General features: G+C 30.2%; 2 protein-coding genes across 2 annotated transcripts; both read right to left on the reverse strand.

Annotated features, from left to right (window-relative positions):
• Window positions 1-275: 275 nt before the first annotated feature.
• Window positions 276-3,763, reverse strand: LOC145753551 (uncharacterized). The gene is made up of 11 exons (XM_082569956.1): window positions 3,631-3,763; window positions 3,258-3,440; window positions 2,916-3,075; window positions 2,691-2,818; window positions 2,474-2,533; window positions 2,140-2,203; window positions 1,749-1,990; window positions 1,194-1,298; window positions 1,020-1,081; window positions 797-896; window positions 276-682 (listed from the first exon to the last, which is right to left on the reverse strand). The coding sequence occupies exons 1-11, from the start codon at window positions 3,761-3,763 to the stop codon at window positions 276-278; spliced, it is 1,644 nt and encodes a 547-aa protein (XP_082426082.1).
• Window positions 3,764-4,210: 447 nt separating this feature from the next.
• LOC145751837 (uncharacterized) lies at window positions 4,211-11,482 on the reverse strand. The gene is made up of 5 exons (XM_082567955.1): window positions 11,305-11,482; window positions 10,710-10,869; window positions 10,321-10,504; window positions 9,911-10,132; window positions 4,211-9,735 (listed from the first exon to the last, which is right to left on the reverse strand). The coding sequence occupies exons 1-5, from the start codon at window positions 11,398-11,400 to the stop codon at window positions 6,138-6,140; spliced, it is 4,260 nt and encodes a 1,419-aa protein (XP_082424081.1). The 5' UTR covers window positions 11,401-11,482; the 3' UTR covers window positions 4,211-6,137.
• Between the last annotated feature and the right edge of the window lie 371 nt (window positions 11,483-11,853).

Genomic DNA, 11,853 nt, shown 5'->3' on the forward strand with positions numbered 1-11,853 from the left:
GTTAATAGATTTTGTTACAAACCTTGTTTTAATTTTAAGAAAGTCGACTGCAGTAAGATAACAACCTTGCAACACTTTATTTTTTTTACAAGAATTTGAAACGTGAATTAAAAACTTAAAAGTTAAAAATGTCGATGATTTTAAGATATTACTTTGAAATACTTGAACTAATTCAACAAGAATGAAAAGAATGTTTGAACACACATTAGAACTTGAATCAAGTATACACCAATTATTTGGCACGCAAGGTATGTAAAATTTAAATAAATTAGCTACTAGGTTGTGGTAGGAGCTGCAGTTGTTGTTGTAGGAGTTGCAGTTGTTGTTGTAGGAGCTGCAATTGTTGTTGTAGGAGTTGCAGTTGTTGTTGTGGGACCTGCAGTTGTTGTTGTAGCAGTTGCAGTCGTTGTTGTAGCAACAATTGTTGATGCTGTGTTTCGTGTTGCAGCAATTGCTGATGCTGTGTTTGGTGTTGCAGCAATTGTTGATGCTGGAGGGTTCGTTGGGGCTGAAGCTCCTGTTGTAATTACAACTGGAGCCATGTTGGCTGCTGGTGTCGTTGTGGTTGTTGTAGCAGGTGGGTTAGTGGTTACGTAGTTTGGAATAAGTGCAGTTTGCAAAGCTGTTTGTGCTGTAGTTTGGATTTGGTTTAAGAAATCCCAGGCATCGAAAACAAAACTTTCTAAAGATATTGAAACACAACTTTAAAATTGAGTAAAACCAAACAGCTAATGAATTAAATTGCTTCAAATTTTTTTAAAAATGGACACTAAAATATCATGTTTCGATTACATACCAGTAGTAAGAAATGTCCATTCATCTTCATCATTAAATGTTTCTAAATCTAAATCTTTTTCTTTGTTGAATACAATACAAGTTGGGGTATAACCATCATCCTAAATGAATATGTACAATGTTTATTGGTTTGTAGACTTGACCAAATAACTCCTTTTTTTATTTTATTTAGTATAAAAAAATTTGGTATTTAAACTAGGGTTTGTGATGATAATGCTTTTTACCATAAATGAATTTTTCATTCGTCCTAGTGCTCCAATCATTGGCAAACTTCCAATATATAAATCTAAAAGAAAAAAGAAGTTATTCATTAATAAATAAAATAATAATTTATTTTGTTTTTTTATTAAATATTATTGGGTATAGAATTTGTAGATATGTTACTAATTAAGCCTTACCAATTACTCTTTCTGCTATAAGGGCTATGATAGCAAGAATAAATAAAAAGAATAAGATCTGACAACAAAGTTTGTGGCTTGACCCTGACCTTGAGTATTTACTCCCTACAAAATAATAAAAGAAAGTTGTTACTCAACCAAGATGACATGATAATTGTATTGGTATGCCTAGATTTTAAGTTTGTTTATATTACTTAGCAATGCAATGTTTAGAAGGGGCAGCATGGTGTAGAAGGGGCAGCATGGGTTTTTAACCAGCAGCGTGGTGTAGTGGTAAGAACACTTGCTAAACCACACATGAGGTCGTGGGTTCAATTCCAACTGATCTTATGCTGTAGCGCTCTTAAGTAAGGCGCTATAAACGGTACAAACTGCTGCTGAGCCAGCACTTATTCAGCAGCTTAATTATTAGGCAATTATAATCTATAATATCCCAAACTGCCACAGGCAACTCGAGACTGGGTCGGAGTAACTGATGTTACTCTATGTTTAAGTCGCGCATTCGACTTTCCCACATCGAGGATAAAGATATATACAAAAAAAAATGGTAATTACCATGTATGATAAATCGTTTTTCTTCTGGATAGGTCTGTATTTTAGTGTATTGCTCATCATTTTTCTGCACTGTAGGCTGGGGTCTCGTGCTAACATGTTGTTTTGGATGAGTTTGATAGGTAATATGTTGAGAAGTTCTTGGAGCATGTAAATACTGGTGACTCTGTGTTTGTGGTTGCTGGTCGTGTTTTGAAATGTAGTTAGGCTGAAAACTAGTAGAAGGCTCTTGCTGATAATCCAGCCTGAAAATAAACTATTGTTATTATGACATTGGTAACATTAGTTTTATTGTTGTATAATTTGCAAAATGTGCATTGATATTTTATACTTATTATTATTATTAACGATAAGGTTGTGTTTCTGGCTTATTAGAAGTTTAAATAATATATACCTGCTAGCACTTGTTAGACTTTCTGATCTTACCACTACTCCACTTTGATCCCCTTTATAATCATCTACAACATCATATTATCAAACAGTAGCATAACAGTAGTTATTTCAGTGAAAATATGCTTCAATGGAAATATTATTTAGTAAAAGTATTAGTACTACAAAAAAAAAAATTAAAAATCGAAGGTTGTGGTGCGCAAACTTTTATTTTTTGCGACCATATGCCAATAACAAATTTGTTAAAATTGCAATTTTAAATATTATTTTGGTTTGCGACCATATTACAACCAGCCATTATTTAAATGACAATTGATAACTTAGAAAAAAAGAGGTACCTCCGTAATGTAAACCTAGTCTCCCAGACTCCATCGGTGTTTTCTTGACATCTTTGCGCTCTAAAATCAAAATTTGGCGTAAAATAGATTAATTTGGAAATACTTTGTGCCTAAAAGTAGTAACTTATAATACAGAAAGAGTTTGTACAATTTTTGCTTTCAAAATAAGTCACTAGCATTTGAATGTCAATCTTTTTTTTTAAACGTAATTTTTTACTTTTTTCCAGACGTCGTTTTTTAGGTGATGATTTAGTCTCAATATTTCTTGATTTTTTGTCTATAAGTTTCATGTTTTTTAAATAATCTTTAGACTGGGCAAGTCGTTGTTTTCTATCCCATATTTCTCTATTAAAAACAACAAAAAATTTTACAAACTAAGCGCAGAAAGTATAATGTCTTTTTACTGTTAAGGTACAAATATGTATTTTTATAGGTAACATACAGCTCTTTGTCGTGTCGTTGTTCGCGTTTTAGTAATTTCGTTTCTTTAATTTTGAGCCTTTCTTGTCGTATTTTTTCACGTTCAAGATGGCGCCGTTTTTTCTCAACCTTACGATGCTGACTTAACAAAACTTCGTTGATAATTGTCAAATTTTCTTTGACTAAAAAAAACACGTAGTCATAAAGTAGATATCAACTAATATAGATAGTATGCGACCGCGTAACAGTATATTAAAAAGTCGCTTCGAGACTGGGCCAAAAAACAAAAATTACTTAATAATTTTGCCGTAAAATCAGCTTTTGTGCCTACATACTTATTAAGTTTACGATAATTAAAACTTACCCAGTCTACTTTTTTCCAATTTCTTTGTTTTTGGGGCCATTGGGGGTTTATAATTATTTACTTTGCTTAAAAAGTCGCTAATGTCGATCTGATATTCGTTGAAGTGCGTTAAACTTTTTGATGATACTGCATATTTCTTTAAAATTTGCGGCTTTTTCTTAAATTGTAGAACACTAGATGTTGCTGTTGAGTCAGAATACACCAAAAAAAATTTTAAATCGTAGCGAATAATTTATTTTTTGACGATTGTCTATTGAATATTAATTATAAGCTTTTAAAAATTCCAAATTAAAATAAATTATAGATTTACTTTCAAATAAAATTCAATTTATACTTAATAAAAACCATTTATAAGTTATATTAGATTTTTTACCTCGCAACTTGGGCATTTTCTTTTTTCTATAATAGCGTTGTCGTTTGCTAAGTATTTTCTCGTACGTTAGAATTCTTTTTTTCTTTCGTTTTATTTTAAGCTTACGATGCGTTTCTTGATTAGATTCATCCATTTTACTTAGTATATGGGGCTTAATTACTTTTAATTACTAAGTTAAGTTAATTATTTATTGAATTGCTAAGTTTATAGTTGCAAACAGGTTATTTAATTTCTATTTTTTTGAGTAAAAAAATGTTTTCTGCTAGCGATTGTTGCATCACCATTTAACAATGGAAAAAATTCTAAAATTTGATTGTTATGCACAATAGAAGTTAGATGACATCAATATACTTTTTTTCAGTTTTTTTAGGCCAGCCAGTTATTAGCTATGTTGCTGTAGTTATCTAGCTAATGTAAGTTAATAGGCGTTGCAATATGTAAGTTTAGAATGTACCCAGGCTTTAATTTAAAAAAGAGGAAAGATATAAGTTTAAAGATAGTCCATACAGATATTGTTTTTATTATTTTAATATTTAAAATCTAGCACAAAAAAGCAAATAAATTCCATGGTTTTTATTTACATCTACATAATTTAGATATTAACATTGATTTTTAAATCTATTTATTCCAATTGCATAATTAACAAAAATATGTATAAAGTGAAAAACTTTTTTTAGAAATCATGTGGTAAGTAAAAATACTGTTATAATAATGCCCAATTTGCAGTTCCACTAAATTTTTTATGTTTTTTGTAAACTACAATATATAATACAGTAAAAACAACTATGGCACTAAAAAAATATACAAATCTAATAAAATAAAAATTATTTGTTTTAAAAGTTGGATTTTTAGCGGTACTCGCAACTAAATATTCAGAGTAACTTTAAACAAGTTAACATGCATCAATAAAAGCAAAAGAAAACATCACAATAAAAAATAACAAGATATATATCCATTATAAAAAAAAACTACCTCTATAATTGTTGTAAAAATAAGATATTTTAGAAATACTCTAAGTTCTAAATATCATTTTTTTTTTTAAATTTTTCAATGCATTAAAAAAAGTGACAAGATAAAAAAATACAATTAACAATACATAAATGATATGAAAAAAATAACAAAACCAATTTTTTTGATTTAAAAAACGTGCCAAAATTATTAAATATTTGATTTCACAACATAACATGAAATAGTCACCCAACCAAACCTTACATGCATAGTAAATACTACTATAAAATTACACAAAATTTATATATTACACATATTAAAAACAAAATAGATAAACAGCAATGAATTTAAAGGGTTAAAACAAATTTTAACATAGAAAACTATACAGAGTTTGTGACACATGGTATTTATATTAAAAAGCAACATAGCAACTATGGTAAAATCAATATTTAATTTTTATTCAATAAACAAGTGTTAAAATATAATTATCAAACAAAAATTAACTTTTATACACGTTTTACTTAACCAATATTTTCACTTTAACATGGACAGCAAACAAGACAATATTTGACAGCGACCAAAATGCATTTAAATCATTCAGGCGTAAGAAAGCGGTAAATCGAGTATTTTATATACAAATCAAAAATAATTAAACAATAATTATCTACATTTAAGGCTTCATTTCAAACAGCACCAACAGAATAATAATACCAACAACTTATCAAAATTTAGAAGATTTAACTTATCATAACAATAAATTTTTTTTTTAAATGTTTAAACAATAATAATAAGAATACTGACAATAACAATTTGTATCAAAATCCAAGAGTTTAAAATTTAGGTTTCGAACCGTAATAACATTACAATACATAAATACAAGATATATATCCAATATAATAAAAAAACTACCTCTAATTGGTATAGGAATAAGATATTTTAGAAATACTATGAACTTTAAGGTTAACCTTTTTTTTATACCTCAAAAAAGTGACAAGAAAGAATTTTCAAGTACCAAAAAAGTTAACAAAATCAAGTTTATGATTTAAAACATGACAAAGTTAATAAATTTTTAATTTCACAACATAACCTTACATACATAGTAAATACTACTATAAAATTACACTAAATTTATATAATACACATATAAAAACAAAATAGATAAACAGCAATAAATTTAGAGGGTTAAAACAAATTTTAACATAGAAAACTATACAGAGTTTGTGACACATGGTATTTATATTAAAAAGCAACATAGCAACTGTAGTAAGAAAATCAGTCTAAACAATTGCATTTAAAATAAAAAAATTAAGGTGTTCTAATAGTTTAACAGTATAACCTATTGTGCGTTGTATTTAAAAAGTAGCGAAGCTTAAATTGGTATTGACAACTTACATGTTATAAATGAAGCAACTAAAATATATCTACCTTAGAATAGACTATTACAAAAAGGGCCTTTTAATCCGTATAAAAGGCAAACACAATTTTATGTTAAAGCAGTTGGCCATATTCAAAGGGATAAAAAAATTAAGTATTTCTACACCTTTTTTATAATTTTAACCCTAATACACCTTCTTTTTACAAATTGGACAAAAGGTTGAATGTGCTGGGCCCAGAGTACACATCTCCACTGGTATTTTGCAAGAACCACATTTTGACTTTTTAATTTCCTGGACTTGGTAAGCTCGGGCTCCATGTCTAGGTTCAAATGCCAAATAAAACTCTACCCTTATTTTCCTTTCGGCAAATCGACTTCCATATAAGTTACAAAACTTTGGTACAAAGTACACATTAACATGATTTTGTGTACAGTTTTCTATATCCATTTTGATTTTCCCGGAGTAACGTTCATTACAACTGCTAATCGTACCAGTACAAGCCTGTAACATTGCAACTTTTGTGGCATCATTCAAAAAATGCTTTTCCTTATTCCACTTACCCATTTTTGAGAAATGTACAATTCGGTTAATGTCCTTTTTCCTGGACAACCATTCTACCCTGTTATCCAAAAGACTTTGGGCTAAATACTTGTTTTGTTGAAACATTTCTCTAGCTAGGATAGCAGATGTTCTAGTTAATTTTTCTGCCTCCTCTTCTTCGTTTGCATCTATAGCAGAAATAGTAATTAACATATAGTGGTAAAATTTTGACAGGGTTCCTGGCTCCATTCTGCTGTCCCAATTCTCGATAGTAGGTAAAATGTCAGCAATTTTGTATTTGTTTTTTACTGAGTAACTTCGAATTGCATAGAACCATTCCAATACAATAGGTGACAGCTTAGTTTTGCGATTTTTCATCTCCTTATCCAAAATCTCTTTATTAAGGCGAATAATGGATTGCAAGTCATTTTCATTGGTCACTTGATCAATAATTTCTGTCATAGCCTCTGAGTTTTTGTTCTTTTTGTGTTTTATTTTAATAAGAGCTATTTGAAGTTTTCGTGATGTTGTTGTGTCCTCCCCTTTCCAGTGGTCCAATGCATATTGTGGTGATTGTACTAAACTGCGAAACTTGTTTACACATTCCCTATAGTCTGCCAACTTTTTTTCTGGTTTTTTTATTTGTTGGCATTGATCAAAAAGGTTTTGACATTCTGAAACACTATCACTTATAAATTCTAACAATTTAGGATTTTCTTTTTCAAAAAACGGATCATTAGATAGGTCGCACATTGCAAAGTTGTATGTATTTTTAACATATTCCATCACAGTTATACGAATTTTTATTTCACCTAGAAACCCGTAGGTTTTTTCGTTTCCCTCTACTTTTTCAGTGCTTTTTTGAAAATGATGTACACCGTGATTTGCTCTTTCCAACATTTCTTCCTGAAAGTCTGTGCTCTTAAAGTTTGGATTTTTCAACTCATGTTTAGTGCCATTTTCTTTTTCGTGTAGAGTTGATTTCATAAGTTTATGGTAAAAATATCCAAACATTGTATGTAATCTATGGAAAGAAGACAACCATATTTTTTTGGGATTTAACTGTTGTTTTTGTTTTAAAATGGTGTATGCCATATTTAGTTCTTTTTCAGCATTAACAAAATCTTTTATATCACTGTAATAAAATCGACCAAGGTGAGCATGGAATTCATGTTCATTTGGATAAGCATAAACGAGTTCTAAAAGGATCGACAGTCGGTCATTTTGCGGTAAATCTTCTAGTAATCGTGAATAATGGTGTTTCACTTTATTTTCATCTGCATCTAGTTCTTCTCTATTGAAATAAATAGAAAAGATTAAATTAATAACACTGTCTGGTGCGTCATTATCAAACATTCTTTCTTTAATCACTTTGATAAAACCAATAGCAATTTCAGGAAGGTTCTGTTTGGCCTGCTCTGACAAAGATTGAATATGAGTTTCAGTAGGTTTTTCGTTATAATTTCTGGTTAACATTTGTTCCAAAATTTCTTTTGCAAGAATGTGATATGAAATTTTCCATGTACCTTCCTTTTCTTCAATAACAAACTTTTGTACTGTTTCTTCTTGATTTGTTATATCAGGAAGGTTGGTTTCACCGGAAAGCAAGGCTAAAAATAGTTGAGGCGGCAAGCTTGGGTAACCATAAAATTGCGCAAATGAAAGGTAAGCTAGTAACTTTTGCCATGGCTCTAGGTTTGTAAAATTGGTTTGTGGTAACAGCTGAAGGTTTTTACAAACATAACTAGACAATCTTGTGTACTCATGAAGAAAGGTATTTAACCCATATTCAAACATATAATGATGCTGTCCATGAAATACATCTTCTGTTAAGTCACGAACAGACTGCTTTCGTTGGTCAGGACATGCTGATAAAAATATTGTTTCTAAACGCTCCGATTCTTCAGGATTTACAATATCTGCCAGTTCAATTGTATCCCCGCTTAAAACACTTTCTTTAATGGCATAGTTACATCTTTGTACGTGCAAGACAATAACTGATTCTTGGCTAACTTTGTTACATAAACTTGAAACATCTTTTTTCGTATTTCCATCAATTACCAACACTATTGGTAAGAAAGTTTTTTTTAAAATAAATTCTATTCTTTCCTTAATTTGATCTATTGGCAAACTTTGCCCTTTGGTATTGATATAAACGGAAGGAGTTTTACCTTTTAAAGACCATAATATTTGGCGACAAAAGGTAGTTCCCCCTGCACCAGGTGGGTGCAGTATGTTGATAATTGTGCTTTTATCCTGGTTAATAAGTTCGTTATTAATATGGTTTTCAGCAACTTGTAGAATACTTCTTGTCGCGTCATAGCACCCCAACTTTAACCCATACCAACTTAACTCTCCACCCTTTAAAAATTCCTCCCCAGCTCTTTTGTTCTCTTCAGGAACCTTTTCGTAATTTTCTTTGTAAAGAACCTCCACGTGTTTTGCTAGCCATTTTACATCTTCCTTAGAAATGCTTTGGAATTCAATATCCTTATCAATGTCAAATGACGGTAGACAATAGCTCTCTTGATTGTCAATATTTTGAAATGTTGCTAAGTAACCACACAAAACTTCCAAAGGAATAACAAGCACATTATTGAGAAAGTCATAAGTATCTAGTAAGTTATTTAACTTTAAATAACTTAATTTTTTGGGTAGACAAATAGCAACTCTTAATTCATCAATGTTATCTGAATACTTATCAAATAATTGTGATAGAAATCGGAATAAGTAATAGAACTCTGATTCACTTTTATCGTACCAGAACACTACCAAAGTAAGAGGTTTGTTGCCTATGCAAAATGACAGCAATGATTTACAATGTTTGGCAAAATAGGTGCGATTTTTTTTACACCAATCCTGAGGTGAATGGGAAAAATTGGTGTTTTCAGTGTTGGATAAACCTTTCATAAAAACCCAATCTGTTGACCTAGATGATAGGACTCTATTCTCATCAATTTCAGAGATGGTCAAATTAATTTTTGACTTAATATGGCTCTCTGCTATAGCCAATGAACCACTTACCCTGCTTCTGTGATCAAAATCTAACACTTTTACCCAGGGAATGTTGGACAGATGGGACAAGTATTCTCTAAAATCTGTTCGACTTATGACAAGAGCAAAGGTTCGTTTGGGGTTAAAATTATCAGTAAGCCGTTTAAAGTCTTCCAGTTCAGGAGGATCATCAGGTTCTTCCGCGTTAGAAAACCCCTGTGATGTAATGCCAGCAACCTGGTTTTCTCTAAAAACACACATGCAACACTTGCATAGAGAGTCTACTTATTTTTGCTTTTATCAATTAATTAGTGGAATAACATAAAAGCTAAGGGGAATAAACAATCTATTTAGCATATCCTTTTATAGTGTTGTATTTTAAGTGTTAAATAAGAAAAGCAAGGTTTAATATTTATACATACCTAAAAATTGAATGTTTTTCTTTTAGTTGTTTTCGAATCTGTTCAGCGATGTCCTCAGCTTTCACATTACTGTTAACCGATATTGGTTTTAGGTGCTGTAGAGGTCTAATATACTTCTTAAGATCTTTGTTCACAAAGACAATGGTGTTTAACAGCGTTGCGCGTTCTAATTCTTTTTTAAAAAGTGAGCGGTCGAAGTTTTTAGTGGTAACAAGAAACACTCTAAAATAATTAACAAGATCTATAATTGTATATTAAAATGTCAAACACATTTAGAAACTAAATATTCATAACCATTTTTACAACAATTATTTAACAAATAAAAAAAATGTCTTTTCTTAATTTTATAAAATTTTCAAGAATTCTGTTTTGTAAAAATCAAACTCAAAGTGTAAATGTTTTGTGCTTACTTGGCAACAAATATGTTGGGATTTGTTTGAAGATTTGATTTTGTTTCATGTCCATGGTGATTTTTGTAAGTTTTGTCTAAAATTTCTTTAACTTCGCTATATAACTTTCCAGGAGGAAAACCATGTAATATTATTTCAATATTCGGGTGGACAGATTTGGTAGAATTTGCTTCATTACTCTTGGCTTAAATTTTAAATTATATTTGTTTAAACCAAATCTCTTCATAGTTAATGTTTTATTATGTACCTAAGTAAATACGCAAAGATTTAAGCGCATAGTGTATATGTTTGTTCAAGCGCAGTTATAAAGTTTAACGACATCGCTGAATGGATTTTTAGTACGAGATATAATAAAAACAGCCAAATAATTTTTGTTGAAAATAACTTACCATTTTGTGATGATTGCTCTCCGACATTAAGTTGGCTTATATTTGCTTCTTGAATATTTGTTTCATTCGTAACAAACTGTTGATTTTGAACGTTAGTTGATCTATCCATATATAAGTTGACATTTTCGACATGTAATAATTGATTGTTTCTTGAAAGGACCTAAGTTAAATTGTAACTATGGTTTATAATTTAGCTATACAAAACTGTGTAATGAAGTTTATAAAGAGGATATATTTACAATCAAACAAAAATAAAAAAATGACGTGTTGCGACGCGGTAACAAATTACATTTTTTTAAAGTAATAATTGCTGTTTTTAATTTCTTTATTACAAAATTGTTTTATTAACAAACTCTTTGTTATAGTTCCGCATTTTGTGAAAAACCAACGGTTTCCATAGCTGGTAATGTTGCCTTCATTTTAGGTTTTAACATGCGTGACTAATTGACCACCAAAGTTATGTGTTTCGTTAGTTACTAGGGTATAACAGATTACACGTCGATAACTTTATAGGGTTGCAGTTAAAAAAGGTGTAAAATAAACCTAACAATCAATTTTCAACTTCTATGTTATATTAATACTTTGTATAACTTACTTGAGTTATTTCCGCTAGTTGGCTGTTTTCTGGAATGAATGTTGCAATTTGATTGTCTTCTTCTTGACTTTGACTTGTGTCTTCATCCAAACTCATGGTGAAAATTGCGTATTATTAATCATACAAAGACAAATTTCTTATTTTAGATGCAAAAACATTAACTAAAAATTTTTTTGCACTTTCTGAAGTAATAAAACAGGTTTAGATATTTGTATCTTATACTGAATAAACATGCCGCTAGCTTAACTTACAAACTTCTTAATATAACACAAATCAAAAAGTGTAGGTGTAGGCCTACCTTACATAGTGTTGCTAATATGGTCTAATGACCAAGCGTATTTGAGGAAGCACGCGAACAATAAAAGAGAAAATGAACAATCAAGCGAACTATAAAAGAGAAAATGGAATTGATTTTGAGCCTGACAACAGTATAGCGTTACCTGTTTATAGCAACTATTGTGAATAAACGAAACCCCCTGCGCCATGCCTATATTTAGCAGAAAGAAATCAGTTTTTGTGTATCCACTTGCGCAATACCTTTTCAATTTA

This window comes from Corella eumyota, chromosome 5, assembly GCF_963082875.1.
Source record: "Corella eumyota chromosome 5, kaCorEumy4.1, whole genome shotgun sequence".
Classification (NCBI taxonomy): Eukaryota; Metazoa; Chordata; class Ascidiacea; order Phlebobranchia; family Corellidae; genus Corella; species Corella eumyota.